The 21,635-nt window shown below is 37.9% G+C and overlaps 1 protein-coding gene across 7 annotated transcripts in view; it reads left to right on the top strand.

The window, feature by feature from the left end:
* TAOK3 (TAO kinase 3) overlaps window positions 1-21,635 on the top strand; it is a 178,217-nt gene that overhangs the window by 137,241 nt on the left and 19,341 nt on the right. For all 7 annotated transcript variants that reach the window (XM_082416789.1, XM_082416787.1, XM_082416786.1 and 4 more), the window contains 4 exons: window positions 97-303; window positions 10,129-10,263; window positions 18,139-18,375; window positions 20,079-20,207. In XM_082416789.1, the coding sequence (XP_082272915.1) occupies window positions 97-303; window positions 10,129-10,263; window positions 18,139-18,375; window positions 20,079-20,207 (708 nt within the window). The remainder of the gene's footprint in view (window positions 1-96; window positions 304-10,128; window positions 10,264-18,138; window positions 18,376-20,078; window positions 20,208-21,635) is intronic.

The raw sequence follows: 21,635 nt of genomic DNA, 5'->3' as shown, positions 1-21,635 counted from the left end.
GCACTGCAAAATTGAGTGTACTTAATAGCTTAGTCAATGGATTGGTACTTTATCTCCAGTCATTTTTTTTTTAACCCGAGTGCCCCATTTTTATAGGACAGCGAACATGGAACCAGCCTGAGCAGGGAATTGGACAGCCTGGGCAGCAACCATTCCATCCCAAGCATGTCTGTGAGCACAGGCAGCCAGAGCAGCAGTGTGAACAGCATGCAGGAGGTCATGGATGATAGCAGCTCGGAACTTGTCATGATGCATGATGACGAAAGCCCAGTAAATTCCAGTTCCTCTGTTGTGCCCAAGAAGGTAAGTTTCATGGTCCCCTTCACAGCACTAGGCTTTGCCAGTCATAATGAAGCCGGCTCAGGTCACCTAGCAGCCAGCTATTTTAGTTCCCCTTGTACAACTGAAATCTGGGACTCAACCTAGCACATGATAGTTCTTTTACGGTAAAAAGATAATGTAGGACTAGGCAATCTGTATCTGTGCCTATTTCTTTTATTATTATTTATTTATTGGCTGCATTGGGTCTTCGTTGCTGTGCATGGGCTTTCTCTAGTTGCAGCGAGTGGGGCCACTCTTTGTTGCAGTACGCGGGCTTCTCACTGTGGTAGCTTCTCTTTGTTGCAGAGCATGGGCTCTAGTCACGCGGGCTCAGTAGTTGTGGCTCACGGGCTCTAGAGCGCAGGCTCAGTAGTTGTGGCACATGGGCTTAGTTGCTCCATGGCATGTGGGATCTTCCCCAACCAGGGGTCGAACCCATGTCCCCTGCACTGGCAGGTGGAGTTTTAACCACTGCACCACAAGGGAAATCCCTATGTACTCATTTTAATAAGTATCAGTGATCACAGTCTAATTCCAGTAGGTGAGCAAGTTTAAGAATTTTTTTCACTTAGACGTCTATTAGGTGTGCATTTATTCTTGGGAGAAAAAGGAAATTGAACAGGTAAGGATGAAGGGCATGAGAAAATATATTGGTGCCCAGTCATGAATAGTGGAGGGATTACATTTATTTTCTGAACTGATTAACTTATTCATTTATTCAACAAACATTGGTGGGGACCTTTATTATCTGCTAGGAACTATGTTAGGCCCTGTGGATAAAGACAAAACAGACATGATGCCTTCATGGAGCTTATTATCTGTGGGGGAGATTAAGCAAATAATCACACAAGTAACTTTATCATGTAATTATAAAACTTGTTCTGGGTAAAAGGAGGACTTAATCTAGCAGGGAGTAGGGGAAAGTCTCCCCAGTAAAGTGACATTTAAGCTAAAACTTCAGAAACAAATAGAAGTTAGCTAACTTGGGGTGAAAGATTGGGGTGAGTCAGGAAGCAGCATGTACGAAGGCCCTGTGACAAAGGGAACTTTGTATGTTCAAGGAAGAAGGGAAGGATGTGAGAGATTAGAGTTTGGTGAACTAGGTAGAAAGTGAATTGAGACCAGAGAGACAGCAAGGACCCAGATTATTAGAAAACCATAAAAGCATTTTGAGGAAAGGAGTGATAGCATGCAGATGCGGCAATCTGCTAAGAGTTCAGCATTGTCAGCTGTCCTTCTTTGAACTTGGGCAAGTGGTCATGTATTTGAAAGGTTGAAAAGAATGTTTTGCTGAGCTCTCTTTCTGGAAGGAGCAATCATGGATGTTGACAGAGATCGACTTTTTCCTTTCCGTTACCTCTGGGGCTCCGTGGGGATAGAGAGCAAAAGAAGAGGAATTCTGTTGGATCTTTTTACCCCCGGACCTCTCAAATGAGCACCCAGAATTAGAAGAGAGACTCTGCTGGCATAATCAACAAGAAAAAAGACGCTGGTCTTGAACTCATTGGGGGTTTTAGTTTTAATTTTTACATGCCAGTATAGAGCTTTCTAGTAATAATATGGGCCTTTCAATACTTTTTTCTCCTTGGTGTAATCAGTTAAGAAAACCAGATGTTAATTTATAGTCTGAAATATCAACTGAGTAAAAGGGCAACCCACAGAATGGGAGAAAATATTTGCAAATCATCTATTTTATAAAGGATTCATATCCAGCATATATAGAGAACTCCTAAAACTCAACAACAGCGAAAAAACAACCTGAATCAAAAATGAGCAAAGGACTTGAATCAACATTTCTCCAAAGAAGATATAAAAATGGCCAGTAAGCACATGAAAAGATGTTCAACATCATTAATTATTAGGGAATTCTAATCAAAACTACAATGAGATACCACCTCACACACATTAGGATGGCTACTATTAAATAAAACAGCATATAACAAGCGTTGGTGAGGATGTGGAGAGATTGGAACCCTGGTACACTATTGGTGGGAATGTAAAAGGGTGCAGCCACTGTGGAAAATGGTATGGTGGTTCCTCAAAAAATTAAAAATAGAATTACCATATGATCCAGCAATTCCATTTCTCAGTATATATCCTAAAGCATTGAAAGCAGGGTCTCAAAGAGATTTTTGTACACTCATGTTCATAGCAACATTATTCACAACAGCAAAGAGGTGGAAGCAGTGTAAATGTCCATTGACAGGTGAATGAATAAACAACATGTGGTATATATGTGCAATGGAGTATTATTCAACCTTTAAAAGGAAGGAAATTCTGCCATATGCTACAATGTGGATGAACTGTGAAGACATTATGCTAAGTGAAATAAATGTGCCAGTCACAAAGAGAAAAATACTGTATGGCTCTTAGGGTAGTCAGAATCATAGACAGAAAGTATAATGATGGTTACTAGAGATTGGGGGAGGGGATAAATGGGGAATTGTTATTTAATGGGTACAGAGCTTCAGTTTTACAAGGAGAAAAGAGTTATGGGAATGGATGATGGTGATAGTTATACAACATTATAAGTGTATTAGCACTTAAAAATAATTAAGATGGTAACTTTATGTGTATTTTACCACAATGAAAAAAGGAAAAAACTATAAGCAGGCTAGAAGAATAGAATATATTATAGAATATATTATATATTATATATAAAAACAATATTAAATAATGGTATCTCTTCATGAAACCCATTTAGTCCTATACCTGGGCTTAAAATTATATTATCTTTAAACACAATAGAGGTCAATTATTCAGAAGTTTCATTATTTGTTGGTTTACTTGAATTCCTAAAAGTTTTCCACTTGGGAACATAAATAAAGTAGGATCTTAAACTCTCAATAGAAAGTTTTATATAGTGGACTGTAGGAATGAGGAAACTAGTTTAAAGTTCTGTCTGCCACTGTTAGTTTTATTTTACTTCGGACAAGTCACAAACCTCTCTGGGCCTAATTTTCTCCATCTGTAAAATAAGGAGTTGTTCTGTATGATTTCCAAGGTTGCTTCCAGCTCTAAAATTTTGTGCTCAGGAGCAAGCTTCATCCATGCCTCACTCAGGACAAGGTGTACTTTTATCTCCTACATTATGTATTTGGATTCCACTTAAGATTTCACTTGAAAAGGCTTTTTTTTCCCTAAAAGCCAGTGCCCGGATCAGTCCCTTCTCCATGTAGATGGGATGGTAGCTACACTGTATTACGTGTAGGTATGGGTAACGTGTTGCCTATGGGATTCTCCAGGAAGCAGAGCTGAGATGGTTTAGCACAGCAGGATTTTGTTTTGTTTTGTTTTGTTTTAATTAGGAAGTCCCTTTGGGGTCAACACCTGTGGGAGGGAAGAGAAAGAAGCAGCACTGGGCAGAGAGCAAAGTTGAACTGAGATGCAGTCCAATGGCAGCCTCAGCCAACCCCTCCAGGGAACTTTGGAGCTAAAATGGCCCTTCAAAGTTGTCCAAACTGGGCCAGAATGGCCAGGGCTAGATCAGTCATTGCATATGCGGAACCTGGGAAGGGTGCAAACTTGGACAAGGCTGCTCTCTCTGCAGCCCGTAGGAGAACTGACAGCCAAAGACGATTGCCGACAACAACTCCTTCCTTAAAGGGGGATCTGGGTGGTGCATTCCTCGGCCTATTGTAATTTGTGACCACAAAGATTAGAAAAAAAAGCAATCAGTACTGTTTTATGAAACATTTTCCAGTTTTGTATTTCTAGAATCTTAGAAAAGCCTATACATCAGTAAATTATCATTTTATAAACAATATTCTACCCATTATCTCATTATCCTATTTTATTTTCTTTTTAATACTTGTCACTATCTAAAATTATATTATGTACTAATTTATCTATTATTTCATGAGTAGAGTGTAAATTTCATCATGGTTAAAACTATTCTTACCTTGTTCTGCACTATATCTCAACACCTAGAACAGTCCCTGGCACAGCATAGGCTATGAAATGAATAAGTAAATAACTATGGAATGAATGAGGAACAGACAAAAAGTACACAGAGAATGAACTAAATACCAGATACTAAATACCATCCTGTTTTGGTTCACTGAACATAATGGATTAAACGGGTTAAATAATATTAAATATCTTTATGGTTTGAAAGACTAAAATAAATAGATTTTCTCCAATAATAGTACTCTAGACAATAAGAACATGCTTAATAAATATCAAAATATAAGAATAAGAGTGGAGAATTTTTTTTCCCCACCCTTGACTGTTACAATCAAGACTGCAGACATATCCTAAATTAGTCAAATCATATATATGACCAGATGACCATTTTATATAGGAAGTGAACTTACTTTTAAAGGCCATGTGTAACTGGTAAGGGCATGGTTTACAATTAGCTGTTCTGCATCCAGAATAAAGATGACCTGATTTTAAGAGGACAGTTCTATCACAGATCAAGTCCAAAAAATATAAAGTGGGACACTGCAAATTTTCCTTTAACGTCAGGATTTCAGGTTACTTCTCTACAATCTTTGCCTCTACTCTGGTCTTTCCCAGGCCCTGAAGGGATCCTAATCTGATCTTCCCTTTGAGCAAGAATGATTTGATAAGTCTAAACGTATATTCTGACAAAATAAACTTTAAGCACTTATTTCTTTTCCCCTTGCTAGTGTTGCCACACTGCTTTTTCCAATAACAAGAATATCACCTCATCTCTAGACTGTTAGCTCCTCGAGGACATCTCTCGTCACGTACCACCTAGATGGGTGTCTGTCACATAGTAAGCACTCAATAAATGTTTTGTGAACTAAAATGAAGATGAACTTTTATAGGACACAACTCTACACCTCAGTTCTTGATTATTCATAAATGAGTCCAGGGCAAACTCTTAATCCAGATTAGTTTTTTTTGCTGTAGCCTAGGCTGCCTCTAAGCCTCCACCCTACACCTTAAAACCACTGGGTGTACAGCAGTAGCAAACAGATTTTAATATTGTCCTAAGCAACAAAGTCTGTTTTTTTTAATTTTTCAATTAAAAGGTATACTTTTATTTTAAGTCTAAAATCAATTACTGTTGCTTGCTGCTGCCTTCTTTTTTTTTTTTAATTAATTAATTACTTTATTTATTTTTGGCTGTGTTGGGTCTTCGTTTCTGTGCAAGGGCTTTCTCTAGTTGTGGCAAGTGGGGGCCACTCTTCATCGCGGTGCGCGGGCCTCTCACTATTGCGGCCTCTCTTGTTGCAGAGCACAGGCTCCAGACGCGCAGGCTCAGTAGTTGTGGCTCACGGGCCCAGTTGCTCCGCGGCATGTGGGATCTTCCCAGACCAGGGCTCGAACCCGTGTCCCCTGCATTGGCAGGCAGATTCTCAACCACTGCGCCACTGGGGAAGCCCTGCCTTCTATTAATATATATCACGAGACTTTAATATACTAAAACTCTTTATTAATCAATTTGTTGTTTCCAGTATGCCTAATGAACTCTAGTCATCATGGCCCTCTTTCAGAGATTATTTTTTAAAAATCCTTCTCTTCTAACTCCTAAAGCTTTACTTGACCCTTCCTATTAGTCAATGTTAGTGGGGTTTTTTCTTCCCCCTTCTTTAAAAAAAGAACAGCTTTCACCATTTTCGTGGGAGGAAAAAAAGAGAAATGTCCTTGAGGGGATAGGATGTTCTAGTTTAATTTTCACTGGCTTCAGTGGCCTTTCCTATTATTTTTGCTGAAGAGAGGGGCGGGTTCTTTGACTCTTCAACTCACGTTTGGCAGAGTAAAAGTAAATTAACATGTGAAGGCAGTGTTTCTTAAACAGAGCAGTCATACAAAACACCTCTCTATAGTAACATCTTTATCCTCAGCGTTCTGCTAGTCATTTTCTCTCCCTAATAGCTATCCTTCCAGGTGAAGATATCCTTTTCCATCTTCTCGCCTTCCTCTGGCCCCAGCTTCTGATAGCTGTACCTGCTTAGGCAATCATTTAATCATTTTGAACAAAATGAAAGAGATGGTGGGTTTGCTGATCCCTTCTCCACAGCGTGAAAAGTATGGGAACCTATAAAAAGACGTCTCGTCACCAGAAAAAAAGCCATTTTTAGATCCGCTTCCCCCCCCGCCCCCCCACCGCCATGTAAAGGTGTGCTTGTGTGTGTGTCACTGTTTTGCGACGTCCTTAGAGTACAGAGTGGCAGGTTTTTATGAAATACAAATTTGAATTCTGTTAAATAATAACAAAGAAAATGTCATTTTTTCAGAATCTCCTCAGACCTATATTCTTGAGCTTATTTATTCAGCAAACATTTTTTGAATGCCCGCAAAGTATCAAGCACTATGCTAGGTGCTGGGAAGACAGATTTTTCAAACCACATTTACTCTGCCTTCAAAAAGCTCACAATCTCATGCCCAGGCGAGTATAAGTATGATGAGGAGTGTGATAAAGGTATACCCAAAGCATAGCAGAGTCCAGGAGAGTGGTTTCCAAGGTTAATTTCAAGTTAACCTAGAAACTCTGAACAAGTGACCACACCATGAATCCTCATTTCAGAAGCATAAATAGTCAGACATTTAGGGAAAAACTAAATAAAAGTAAAGCCCTTTGTCCAGGGAATAATAGTAAAGTTTTTAATCTGAAGAAGTTTTACTTTTTATAAAGAAAGGACATTATAAATTTACCAGGTTAACACAGACTTACTTAAAACTGGTCCCCAATTCATATTGGTATTTCAAAGAGCTATTTTGTTCATTCCTGGATGAGCATGTTTTAAGGATAAATTATAAACAAGTCATATATTTTGTCTTGGTAAGGTAGAACATGATATTTGTTCTTAAACTTCTGAAATCATTCTTCAACATCAAAGAAGATGTTGGTCCTCTCATCAGCATTTGTAAATCATATGCAGCGGTGCTTAACTGCGTAAAATAGCAAATTCACCCTTTCCAGTATTGATCTTAAAATGTGTTCAGGTCGGAAACTCTGGGAGGCAAGTATAGTCATTTTCAAAGGGGCTGCTACTCAAAGGGGTGATGTAACCAACAGACCACATACCCAGTAAAGCTGATAGTTTAATTTGTTCTTACTTGTGTCTCAAGTCACATTGCCCTCATTTTAAAATTGCTTCATTATTTAAGTTGTCTGCAGAGTTTTGAACTTGTTTTAAGCAATGGTGTTGAATATTTTAAAATTTATTTCCCTATGCACTTGGATATCCACTGTTAGACTGAAATATTGCCTCATCCTGTGGTCTCTTGTATAATATTTGGAGACTTAGTGTTGGTGATCTCTGTTATGAAGCTAGTACAAAAACTAAAAATTCTTTTATAAATTTTTTTTTTAATTTTAAGGAGATGGAAGGGATTATACTTTTAGTGTTAGCATTATTTATTATATTTAAAGTAGATTAGAATTTTTGACCTCTTCTCTCAGACTAACTTCTAAAATAGCGTTATTTTTTAAATATACCTTAGTGGGTTATTTAATTAGCTACATGTCAACTAAAATCACTATGGTCTCAAGTTTTAATTTTTCCAGTGTATTCCAATACCCTTGAGTTTAAAAACTTAGCAAATATGATGTGACTTTTAATTTGATAAGCAGGGTCCTAACCTACAAGTGTTAATTTTTATCTGAGAGAAAACAACTAATATTAAAGTTATACATATTTGCATATGAATGTGTTTTGTTTTATTCTGTTATGTGAATAGTGTGGATTCCACAGGTTAACTTTGTAAATCAAGTTATCAAAATTTGAAATTTAGCTGCTGCCACAGCATTGAAGAGCTCCCTCTCAGTAAGTACACTTAATGTTAGCTAACTAATACTCACCAAAACTCTGACCTGTAAAACCACAGGCCTCTACCTAGCCTATCTCTTCTGATTGCTAGCATTTAGAAGCATCTTGCTTTTCTGGGACTATAATATTAAGTAAGAGCAATTTTGGAGTTAATGTAATTTATTAATAAATATCCAGCAATATGAATGGTAGTAGATCCCAGTGCCTTCCTCTCGAGAACCTTAAACCTAGATGCATAAATCCCACACCTAATCTCTCTTTGCCTGCTGAAATTAGAATTTAGATTTCCCAGGAAATAACGTAGAAAATTTTAAATTGACCTATCAAGTATTTTTTTATAAATTTCAAAAATATGGGTTGAGATGCATTTTTAATCTATAGCACTATCTAATAGAACTTTCTGCAGTGATAGAAATTATCTGTATCTGCACTGTTCACTGTGGTAGCCATAGTTAGTGGCTAGCTTGAAACACAGCTGGTGTGACTTAGAAACTGAATTTTACATTTTATTTAATTAAAATATCCATGTGGCTAAAGGGTATCTTATTGGACAGCACAGCGGTAGAATATCCCTTGAATTTGATATATATGCCTTCAATGGCATTAAAGGTCCCTTCATTATTTGAAAGCAACATAGACCACAATACAGTAAATTTAAAAAAAAAATCTCTAAATATAGACATAATGGTAAATACCTTCCCAACATTCTGAAGCATTCTAATTTTATAAAAGGGAAAAGAAAATCAACCCAATGATGAATTTAATCATGGGTCTTCTCTTTTACATAGAAACCTGGATGTAAAATTTAATTTTCCTCAAGGAGTCTATGTGTTTTCAGCATTTTACACTGTATAATAAAATTTTGTATTTTTTAAGCCTTTAATTTTGTTTACTGATGAAGAAAAGAGCAATTATAAAAAATTTCAAATAGTCATGGACAAAATGCAAAATTGACTTCTCACAATGGTTTCTCCTAAAACCCTAGGGCAGTAAGAGAATTAATTTCTCCTTCCCCGTGCTGAACATGTACTATTTGAAAATCCCCCATGGTTGTACATGTTTCTGAGCTATTAATTATTACAGTATCTTTTTTTCTGAAGGGCTAGTGCTACTTACTGACTGGCCACTCCATCTTTTATCGAGCAAAAAGCATTGCGCTTTGAAAGCATTTACCCCTTTAAAAGTCATTTCAATTGCATTTAAGAAACATCCATTATTATCTTTCCAGGGAATGTTATTTTTCACTGGGCATTACAATAAGATTAATCATCTTTGCCTGTCAAGAAGCCCAGACCTGATTAAATCAGTCAAGGACATTAAATTCCAGCTTTACTCACTTTGGTGACCATACCGACATTGAGTTGAGGAAGAATTTGTGAAAGTATCATTTTGTTAAAATTGTATGCCTGTCTCTTTAAATCTAAAAAAAAAAAAATCCTTTCAGAAGCTGTAGAGAGAAGGTGCTAGAACTGTGTACGATCATGACTGGAAAGCAGGATCCCTCAGTGACTGCCGAATCTTCCCAGCACAAGATAGAGAGGCAGTCCAGCACAAGCCTACACTGGTTCTAGGCAGAACGATGATCCTACCGAACAGATCTCAAATAAAATTAAATTGAGAAAGCAGATCTTTCAAGGGAATGAGGCGGAGGCTCGCTTTTATGTTAAAAGCCACCAGCATCCTCCTTGCTAGACATGGACATGACATTTTTAAAGGAATTATTTGGTTACAGCGTTTTAAGCAAACTGTTCTAAGGAGTCTGTACATTGCCTTGTTTTTTCTATTCTTTTTTTCTTTTGCATATATGTAATTCTGGAGGTAAAGAAAAAGCCTGCCAGGGATTCAGAAGGCATCCCACTAGCGATCAGCTGACATTCCTAACTGAAGGCTGCAATGTGTTGCTTATTCATTTTGTACCGTGGGAGCTGCGGGGACTAGCAGAGAGCTAAACTATGCATTTCAAACAGCAGTGCTTGTGCAGAAAGAGGGGTGAGAGAGAGGCAGCCGGCGAGGAAAGAGCACAGCTGGACTTTCTCCTTGTTTTTATCCATTTCTGCAGGATCATGTATTCATAAGGGATGAGGCGGGCCACGGCGATCCCAGGCCTGAGCCGCGGCCTACCCAGTCAGTTCAGAGCCAGGCCCTCCACTACCGGAACAGAGAGCGCTTTGCCACGATCAAATCAGCATCTTTGGTAAGCAAACACCCCTCTACCCACCTTCCTTTCCTTCCCCTCCTCCCCATCTGGCAGCCTCTCGCCCTCCCTGAGCCTCTCTCGGCTTCATGGATGGGAGGAAAGGAGTCAAGAATGTTTTCTCCCTCCTAATAATTTTATTCATTTTAGAAAAAAATTTGTTGGCATAGCAACCTGATCTCAGATATTTTAGCATTGTCTATGGCATGGAAAAAAAAAACCCTTTGTGTGTGTGTGTGTGTGTGTGTGTGTGTGTGTATTTATATATGCTGTATGTGCAAAATAAAAAGCCTTTGAGATGAAGTTGCTAATCTGTGCAATTTTGTAAAAGCTATTTGTCTTTTCATTGAAATAATAATGCTAAAAAAATATTTTAAAGGTATTTGATGTGTGTGTGTGTGTGTGTGTGTGTGTGCAGAGCACTATGATTCTTTTTGTATAGTTACCTGTGTGTCTATAATGTGTACACACACATCAAAAGATAAAACACAATTTTTTTAAAATATATGGTTGCTGGCTAATGTATATAATTGTAGGAAATAAGGTACTTGCTTCCCAGGGATGGATTGCTGGTCCGTCTGGTTCATTCATTTATTTATTGCAACAATGGTAGTGGCTGCACTTCCCCGTTTAACCCCTGAAGAATTTCCTGGCACCGATAAAGCAAGAAGGGCTTTGTAGGAGATGGTAGGGATGGTTGTGGAAGAAAAGATACTGTAGGATCCTTCAGCATTTTTACTATTGCAAATGTGATTGCTGGATGCCCTTGTAGTAGCAAAAGGGGTGTGTGCTGGAAGAGTTAGTTTTCATGCCTCCGCCCCTTGGCCCCCCACGCGTGCGCGTGCGCACTCTCACACACACACACACACACACACACACACACACACACACACACACACACACATCGTTTCATCCTTGGCACTCTAAACTCTCTTTAATCATTTGCTTCTGAATCTCACTTCTCAGCCAAAAAATTATTGAAATATTAGTTGTTATTGCTCAAATTGATGTTAGAGGTCACATGGGCAGGAAGAGTTAGTGTACACTGCCTGGCTATTACATTTAGAACCTATGATGACATCATCCAAGGCCGACCCAGAAATTATTATTTTTCTTGTCCTATTTTTAAAATCTGATTTCCACTCTTATTTCTCAAGTGTTTTAAAGGCTTCATTTATCTTTGGGATTGATAATGGTTTATAATTTTTAAAAACCCAAATATAAGAAAAATGGAAGTTAAAGCACCTACATATTGCTATGCCTGCTGCTGTCTAAAAGCAAGCAATTTAATTTAGACTGCTTACAAATAAGCCTGGCTTTAAGTTCCTTTGTATAGAAGTTTCTTGTATTCTCTTCAATGGACAATTTTTCATTTTAAATGCATGCCATGCTGTGTAATGGAGATCTTAAAATGTCCACTATGTATTTGCTAATGATTATTAAGCACCTACAAAGCATGCTTTTGAGTCTAAATAAAGCATCATGAAATTATTGAATAATAAATACCTTCATACCATGATATCTGACAAAAGAAGAAATATGGTGTGTTTAGAATATGACTACTTACCACTGACTCTTGTGAGACTTGTACCTTTATCCAGACCTGTGCATGTTGAAATGAGAGGAGAAATGAACAGCCACTGAGACTCAGAGCACCATAAGCAGGTTTTGAATGTGAAGCAGACATTGTATGTGGGTTTTCCCCCTCTGGGACAGGTTCTCTTCTTTTCTCACTTGCCACACCCTCATTCCCACATCATATATTCATGACCTCTCCTGCCGCCCAGGAAGATCACTACTGCCATGCCAGAATGGTCTCACGCTCGCATTTGTGAGCTCACCCAGGCTCCTCTGTGTGTATATCAGCCATCACAGTCTCCCTCTCTGTGAATGATGAAAGCTGCTTCCCTACTAGGCTATGTCAGGGCCACAGGCAAAGTCCTCAGGTACCCCTCTGAATCCTACAGGCTTCGTAGTGCCCATCCAGAGAACAGCTGGGATCAGTCTCTCTGAGGGACTTTTGATTTGCTAAAAGGCCCCTGCACCTATATTAAGTTAAAAACAGAGTGGCTGATAGGCTGTTGCTGTAGCCACAAAATAAGGTGTTTTATGTGTAAAATCTTCTCCAAATGTGATGCTTTGGGAGTCAGTGGGATTGATGCAAGTTTATCAGCGTTCAGTGGTATTTGTATTTAACAGTTTTTAGGGAGAAAAAAATTAATGAAAGGGAAAAGTGGTATGGTTTTGAGTGGTTCCATGTCCCATTTTGGACAGTCTAACTGTTGGTTAAGATAAACAGTTGTGGATATTTTAATATATATTATTGAGTACTACAGTTCTACTACCCATCATATTATTTGTTTTAAAGGCTAATTCCAATAGGAATATATAAATCAGGACACTGGAACATCAAAAAGAAGTATCTAATTTTTAAAAACTTATCTCAACCCTTATTGTTTTCCGTGGACCCCTGCTCAAATGAGAAAGTCTAAAATTACTTAAAATGACATAAAAGTAGGAACAAGATCATGGAAAAATGAAAGTCCAGGGTACTGAATAATCAAGTCATTGTTGAAACCTCACTTCTTACAGTTCGTAGCAATACAATATTGATATATTTATTTTGGTTTTACTCTTTCTTTATAACCTACCAGCAGCAGTGCTAAGAAACCATAGAGTGATCCAAAAGTGAACAGCAAAAAGAAAAAGAATTTAATTTAATTAAAAGAAATTAATTTTTCAATTACTAGATAATAAGTGATACGTGTATATTTTAAAGAGACTTGCAAACTGACAAAAAAATTGCAATTCCTCAAATTTGTTATATCAGCCTACCTCTTCTACATAAACCTAAAAGAAGCCTAGCTCTGTGGTTTTTCCACTTATCATTTCTTTCTACATTGTGCTTTTGAATGGAGCTATTGACAAATATATTAAGCCAATGGGCTACAGGCTTTTACTGCTGATGTTTTTATTATTTTGGCACCTTAAAACTGAGATTTTTTATGTTATTATGCACTGTTGCACAATTACATTTGTAACAAAGGACCTTCATACCAGAGGAAACCCTGAGGAAACTTTAGAATTTTATGTATATATATATATATATATGTGTATATATATATATATATATATATATATATATTATAATAATTTAAGGGCAGAGATTATTAACCTTATTTTGAAAAATTAGGGAAAGGAAGGGCATTTCATAGAATCTCTTTTACTTTATCCTTTCTTTTTCTTCTTCTGTTTGAAAGTTCACATTGGGCTGATATGTTATATGAGGAAAGGAGTCGTTTATATAGTTCTTTGGAATTACTACTCATCTGACTTCTTGGGCTTTTGAGATGTGCCTTCCTTGAGTTTTTATTGTTGGTGAATGGAGATCCTAACATTTTAATTAGATTAGTGACCCATGGGAGTGTTTTCAGCTATTGATGTCATTTCCTAAAATTTCATAGTGTCCTGGGTCACTGGCACTTCCCATAGTAGATGTTACTATAGAGAGCACCAAGGCCATATCTATAAGACAGTTCAGCTTCTGGCCTTATAAAGGAATTCTCACTAGAATGCAGTGGTCTTACTACACGTGTGAATTTATGTTAGAATGCACATTAGGGAGAGGGGCATGAAACTCTTAATTTCTAATACCAAGAAAGCATGTAAGAGAAAATTATTATTGTTCTATCCATTCAAATATAGATTCTTTGGCTTTACCAGATTCAATAGAAAAGTTCATATAAAAATGGAATCTTCACTTGCTTTTTAAAAATGTAACATAATCATTGAGCTAATTGTGAAATTGTATACCTAAATGAGTCTGATAGACAAGCATAAAAATATTAGAGCCTCAGCAGTAAATGCTACTGTTTCACCTCTCATGTGCCCTGCTGTTCTGTTCCTAAATGCTTGAAAATGTGTTCTCTCCCTGAAGAGTGTACCAGAGGCTGCTTATCAGAGTATTGCATATCTCCTCTTTCCTTATTCTTGGCTTTTTAATCGCACTAAGATCATTGCTGATACTATTTTTCACTTGTGCTACTGCCCAACCCACATGACCAAAGTCTCTCAATAAATGTGTTGAATGTATGAATGAATGAATGAATGAAGTCTCTTCCAGTCCTGTTATCACAGGAGAATTTGGATTTTTAAGTGTGCATTTCAGAGTTGCTCATGTCAGTTTTTCTGTGTAAGGCAGAATTGCCTGGATCAGTCATTACTTTTATTATGAATTTAAAACATTTTTTCCCTGGGTGTTCTAAAGAGTGGAATGTCAAATTTCTAATGCCAAAATGTGACTCATTGTATTCTTTTTAAGAACTTGCTATAAATTTTATTTGTTCTAAGTGCTGAGGTAGCCAGTTTTATCATATGCATTATTTTGATTCTTACACATAACTAATCTTATAAGTTGACTTTGATCTCTTAAGAGGGTAACATTATCAGCCACCCTCCTCCTCTTTTATCTTCAGTAATTTGCTTATTAGCCTTCTAGTGCAGTGTTCTGTACTTGGTAGGCATACAGTACACTTTGGATGAAGTGGTTTGTTTTAGGGCCAAATTTTGCTGGAATTAAGTAGGGTAGAATGCAGTGGATGTAGAAACTTTCTGAAAAAAGTTCAGCCTTCCTTTATGGTTCTTTATTTTTATATATTATTCCAGGTATATGAAATAGTTAATTCAGAGTCTGAAATTACATATACTTGTAATCCACAACCTGGATATAAGTACAGTTTTATTGTTAAACTGGCCTTTCTCTTGGATCCACTTCTGGTCTATGTCCCCATCACCAGAAATGCTTAGTTGAGGGGGGACAGGAACCTATTTCTCTTAGCTTGGCAGAAGAAGGAAACCAACGCATATCGAACATCTCCTATGTGTCAGACACCTTGCTAGGCACGAGCGTTATCTCATCATAGCAATAGCTCCTCTTCAAGATTTTGAGAGACTTCAAGAAGTTATATGTAATTTGCCCAAGATCAGTTATATAGTGAGGGATGGAATGAGATTTGTCTCCTAGCAACCTACTAAGTGTGGCAAGATGATGCTGCCCATTTTTCGTTGATCACATTTTTGAGACTACCACTGTAAAAGCCAGTCACTACATTTCTATAAGTTCCTCAGATTTTTAGAGTTATTCAGTTTGTAATTTAGACTTAACTCTCTCCAGCACTCACTTTTTTGGGTGTTTGATTTCCTCTATTACTTTTTAACAGAAAGCTTCATTTCTTTTTTGCCTTGCTGATGTGAATTTCCTCAGGCAATTCAAGAGCCTAGGACCTTAGTTCAAATCCCAGGCTTTATAAAAATTAAAGAGGTAAATTACATGTGAAAGCACATTGTGTAAACCATAAAGCATGATTAAAATCATGAGCTATTTTTAATTCTGTTGACCAAATAGCGTATTCATAAGACATGAAGTATAAACTTAAAACTCACATGGTATACATAACTGTATAATAATATATTTTTATATATTTCATGTTAGACTTCATGAACAAACTGTTGTTATACTTTTATTTAAATTCATCTATCTAGCTTGAGCATGGAATTCTAAAACTCAGTATCTCTAAATGTACCTAGAAAGACAATTACTTTGAAACTTAGAAATTATAGTTGTAACAAATGAAAGGTGATGCATTACGAGTTTAAAAAAGTGATTATCCAAATTATGGGAAGCATTCTCATTTACAAGCAAAATGTCTTTCCTGGCATTCAGTGCTGTACAATGATAGCATGGTGAGCTTGTGATTTGTCTCTGCCACATGCTTGTATGATCTGGTATGCGGTAGGACCACCCTCTTCACAGGGACTCACCCACCAATTAGGATAGAAAATGTTCTTGACACAAGTCATTTCCATTTTATCTTGGGGCTGCCTGGTTTAAGGAAATGGCCATCCTGAGAATATTTTATCGACCACAAGCCAGTCAAACATTCTGCTGGCAAATTTTAAATGTGTCATGATGGCTGTAGAGTGTGCCATGCCTCAGCTTTGGGAATCTGATTAAAGAAGGGATGCTCAAATAAGAAAAAATAAGTTTATGGGTAAAACACATCTTAAACCCATTACCCAAGAACAGACACTTTACTGCCATATTTGTCTGAAAAAGAAGTGAATGCAAAAAGGACTAAATGGTATCCTTTCTGTGATTGGAATTTTTTTTCCCTGTAATTGAACTTCAGAAAGGCACAAGTATGAGAAAGTGAAACACATGCATTGTTTCAAACTACTTCCTCCTTTTATCATGAAATAAGTACTTAAAAAAACATGTTATAATGATGACAAAACATTATTATTTTCTTTAGAGTGTTAGGTGCCTCTTTAGTGATGCTATCCCTTTTTTTTTTTTCTTTGTCTTGAAGTATCTTCTGTTCTTACTCCTCATCCTTAAAGAAGATTGTCCTTTAGAAAAGAGAAATGAATATAAGAAACCTAGTGTTAGGTTCAGCTGGAAAGGTTTCAAAGTTTGGCTTATGTTTAATGGTATACTTTGATAATACTATCCAGTTACAGAATAGTACTCTCTTGATAGTAAGGACTCAGTCTAGTATGCAGGGATACCTTCTAAAAAGAGCAAAGAAACAAACTGTTCTTTGTACAAAATGCACTTTGACCCACAAACTGAAAATAGTAGAAAGAATTAATAGCAGCATGAAAATTTCCAGTAAAACTTGTTTGAGAGTTAGGCTGGGGAGAAGTGTCTGATAGTAGTAGATCAGAGTGACTGAATTACTTAGTGTAAAACAAAACTAAAGTGATAATTGTGTAATTAAGGTTTTCTACTAAAATAGGGATGATTAGAAGGAAGTGAACAGGACAATAATGAGGGGTCGTAAATTAAAGAAAGGACTGGAAAATCAGAAAGGGTTTAATAGAAAGAAACAAGAAATGCCAAAATTTATATTTGCAATCTTCAGTTTGTTGGATATTCACTTGAGAATGGGTTAAGGAAAAATTACTAAGGAAAGTAACCATCCAAAAATCATAGAAATCTTTTCTCCTCTTTAGGAGATCACTTGAGTGTATATAATTTGTTAATATCGCCTTTGTGGGGAAGGGGAGGAAGGAGACAGATGATTTAAAAGGAGAGAGCTCGCTCTTCTTGCTCTTGCTCAGTTCACGTTAAGAATCGGAAACAAATCTTGTTCAAACTATTTTAAAGGATATTCAAGATTCCTATGACTGTTAGAGACGTGATCTTTAAAAAGAAACAAATAAGCAATATGCTATAGTGCAGCGCTTCCCAACCAGAGGGATTTTGCCCTCCAGGGGACATTTGGCAATGTCTACAGACATTTTTAATATTGTCTTGACTTGGGACATGCTACCGGCATCTGGTGGTTAGGCCAGGGATGCTGCTAAAAATCGTACAATGCACAAGATAGCCTCTCAAAACCAAGAGTTATCTGGCTATTGTGAGTAGTGCCAAGGTTGACAAATCCTGGTGTAGTGGAAATAGCATGGCTCTGGAATCAGACAGAAGTGGGTCTGCATCCTAGCTCTAATGCTTATTAGCTATGTGACCTTCAGGATATACATTATGATATATCAAAAATGTGTAAATATATTTTGGCTGAATGAATATATTAATTCCCTTAAGTCTCAGTTTCTTCATCTATAAAATGGTGATGTTAACGCCTACCTTATGAGTGAATAGAATGAATAAGTGAATGAGATGGTTTGCAAGGTTAGCGACAACGTGAAGAGCACCTAACTCAGTGCCTGGTACATGTGAGTGCTCAGGAAATGGCGATTAAGTCGACGGTGACAGTGAGAAGTAGAATTATGCCAGAGGGTCCTTCTGCTTTGCCTGAAAGCTTCTCTTCCACGAATCTGGTTACCCGGGTTCTGTTCCCCAACCCAAACCAGGTTACACGACAGATCCATGAGCATGAGCAGGAGAACGAGTTGCGGGAACAGATGTCAGGTTATAAGCGGATGCGGCGCCAGCACCAGAAGCAGCTGATCGCCCTGGAGAATAAGCTGAAGGCTGAGATGGACGAGCACCGCCTCAAGCTACAGAAGGAGGTGGAGACACATGCCAACAACTCGTCCATCGAGCTGGAGAAGCTGGCCAAGAAGCAAGTGGCTACCATAGAAAAGGAGGTCAGTATGCACACACATGCCCTCCTGCCACAGCCAAGCCAAGCCTGTTCCCGTCAGCAGCATCCTGTGAGCTGGAGCCGGGAGTGGTGTGCTTTTGGGGGATGGAGGGACAGTACTGCTTTGGGGAAGGGGGTCCAGGTTTTATGGGGCTACTTAAAATTGTCATTAAAAGTTAAAAGAGTAACTGAAAGTATATATTGCATTCTTGGCCATTCAGATATATTCTGAGCATCAGTCCCCTGATGGGGGTGTGATACACGTAAAAAGAACCAAAATGCTTCTATCCTGTGGAAACTTGCACCACTCAGGTCTGTTACTGTGCCTGCCTCACCCACAGTCCTCTTCAAAAGAAAACTGCTCTACGAATAGTCCCTTTTAGTGGCGATAATCCCTGCCTACAGCTGATTGGACTAGGGATAGGCACCTGACCAATGGCAGCAAGTAATTGATCTGGCTACTGCTTGGGTCTTCTAGGGACCATCTCTCTTCCCCATCCAGGTTCTAAACTAATTCTAAAAACAGACAAGAAGGTAATGCAGATTGAGTCAAAGTATCACTTTATTACTGATAAATATTAGATAGGAGAAGTGATTTATATCTGAATGGAAACAGGCCTAATAATACTGAACAAAATTAAACAGACTTGCCCACCTAGGCACTGGCAGTGCTAAACCAGTTGCCTTCCCCACCCCCACCCCCCATGAGACTTACATAGTATGGAAAAGCAGGGGTGAATCTGTGCTCCCTGGGGATGGAGTGGCTGGGGACAGGGTGCCAGGAGTGTTTCAGTAATTACGCTCTCTCTCTATGTGGAAGGAAACATCAGAATTGTAGAAGCATTCCCCCAAACAGTCATCAATCTATGAGGCAGTCTGGCATGAAAACCTCTGCCCAAACAGGGACGATGTTGATTAAATAAACCAGTCAGACTCTTTCTTGGGAATTTGATTTGGTAAATATGTGGAAAGAATTGTTCATAATGGAAAAGTTGTTGATAATAGAAGCTAAAGGTGAAAAGATACATAGAAAGAACCATAAAGCATACTTCTCTCTATTCCCTAAGTATCTCATCGTACGTATGTGCTTCGTCTAGATGGTTCCCTGAAACTTAGATTTGGTCGCTTTCTTTTGATTGGGTTACCTTTTGTTTTGTTTTCTATCCATTTAGGAGCCCCCAAAATGTCCTGATATCCAACTATTGTGGATTATAGTAGATGCCTCAGAAAGCAAAATGTCATTAACTTTGCCGATTATACTAACGATGACCCCATTCAAAAATCTGATAGTTGAAATAACCAATTAAAGAGTTAAATTCTTGGAAAAAAACTGGCCAGTCATCGTTATTTATCCATTTTTATAATTTAACACTTAGGCTACCAACAATATAATAAAAATCTTTTATTATAATCCTTAGTTCACCTTTTATACCATGTATTTTGTATGTGTTCAGTAAAACATGTTTATGGTTTATCTTCATGTTTTTCCCATAATTGGGAATATATTTTTCACTGGTAAAAACTTCAATTTTTTTTTTTTTCTTGTCTGTTTAAGATACAGGAGAATCAAATCAGGCATTTACTTATCTGTGTTTTAATTGTTTGTTCAGAAATACTTTTGGACTCTTTTAATGCATTCGAGAATATAGACAGCTGAATTCTGTGTGAAGCACAATTCATACTGTATTACATTTGTTATTTTATCAGGCAAAGGTAGCTGCAGCAGATGAGAAGAAGTTCCAGCAACAGATCTTGGCCCAGCAGAAGAAAGACTTGACAACTTTCTTAGAAAGTCAGAAGAAGCAATATAAGATTTGTAAGGAAAAAATAAAAGAGGTAAGGATACCGATATTTTGTAGTCATCAAGTTGCCATTAGAATGGCTGGAACTTAAAATTGATTCATCTTACATTGTGATCAATAGTGTAACCCATTGATTCTCAAACTTTCCAGTAGAATCACCTGAAGTGGTTATTAAAACAGATTGCTAACCCACCACTAAATTTTCTGATGCAATGGATGTGGGGTGAGGTTTGAAACGTGCATTTCTAACAAGTTCCCACGTGATGCTGATGGTGCTGGTCCACGCACCACACTTCAGGAACCATTGGCCTAACTCTAAACCATTCATGCCCACTTCTGGTTTGTTCTCCACACTTCAGCCTGTGGTCTTTTCAAACCATGAGTCTCATCATATCACTTCATGATTTTAATATTCATTGGCTTCCCATTGCTCTTAGGGTAGATCAAAATACTAGAAGTCCATATGTGGTCAGCTACCAGCCTCCCCTCCACTCTCATCTCACACCAACGTTCCCCCAACCTGCTTACCCCGCCCCTGACTTAGTGCTGCTTCTGCCACTGTGGTCACTCTTGGTTCCTCAAACGCGTCAAGCTCTGACCTTCTCCACGGTCTTTGCTCACACTCTTTCTTCCACCAGGGTGCTCTCCCCACCCCCACTTCCAGTCCCTTCCCAACCTCCTTGTAAGACTAAGGATTGTTTATTAGTACCATACCTTAAACGTCACTTCCCCAGGGAAGCCTTTTCTTGACTGCCTTGACCAAGACAGGTGCTTCTGGTTTTACAACACTAATTTTCAATCATATATATATGATTGGAAAAATTATATATATTTTTTAGTGATTATTTGAGCTATTTTACCCTACTAGACAGTAAGCAATAAGAGAAAAGACCATGTCTTTTTTATTTTTTCTTTTTTTGGCTCATGACTGTATCCCTGTGTCTGGTACATGTGAATATTTGATAAATGAGTGACTGATTCTTGACTGTTTGGTTGAAGACCTCTAGTGGACTTAGAGAGTCCCCTTGAGGAATTGCAGTGTGATCTGAAAGCTCAAATTTCTTCACTTCTTTTACCAGTACTTACAGGTGAATTGCCTGCAGTTCCATAGACTTTCCTCCTCATGAGACTTAGGACTTCTTATTTGTGGACTAATAGTGTATTAAGGTTTAATAGAATTCAGATGGGACATTGACTTAGTGTATGAAATCATTCATTTGAGCTCATATTCTAAGTTAACAATATGGGACTTAGCAAGATTCCTCTCCAGTTCTTTTTTAATTAGGAAGTGAAAGCAGGCGGGTTGGGGTGAGCCTCAGGATCTCTTGCCCTGCCCAGATGAATCACTGGTAATTGTTGGAACCAACAGAAATTTGTATCTGCTCCGCACTGCCAGAATGGAAAGAATCTCTGACACTGTAAGGTCTAGAAAACCAGGTTGTAGAGAGAAATAGCCAAACCA

Source organism: Balaenoptera physalus (assembly GCF_965194825.1).
Source record: "Balaenoptera physalus genome assembly, chromosome: 12".
NCBI classification, from domain to species: domain Eukaryota; kingdom Metazoa; phylum Chordata; class Mammalia; order Artiodactyla; family Balaenopteridae; genus Balaenoptera; species Balaenoptera physalus.
The sequence above is the reverse complement of the archived record's forward strand: the minus strand, read 5'-3'. Positions and strand labels throughout refer to the sequence as shown.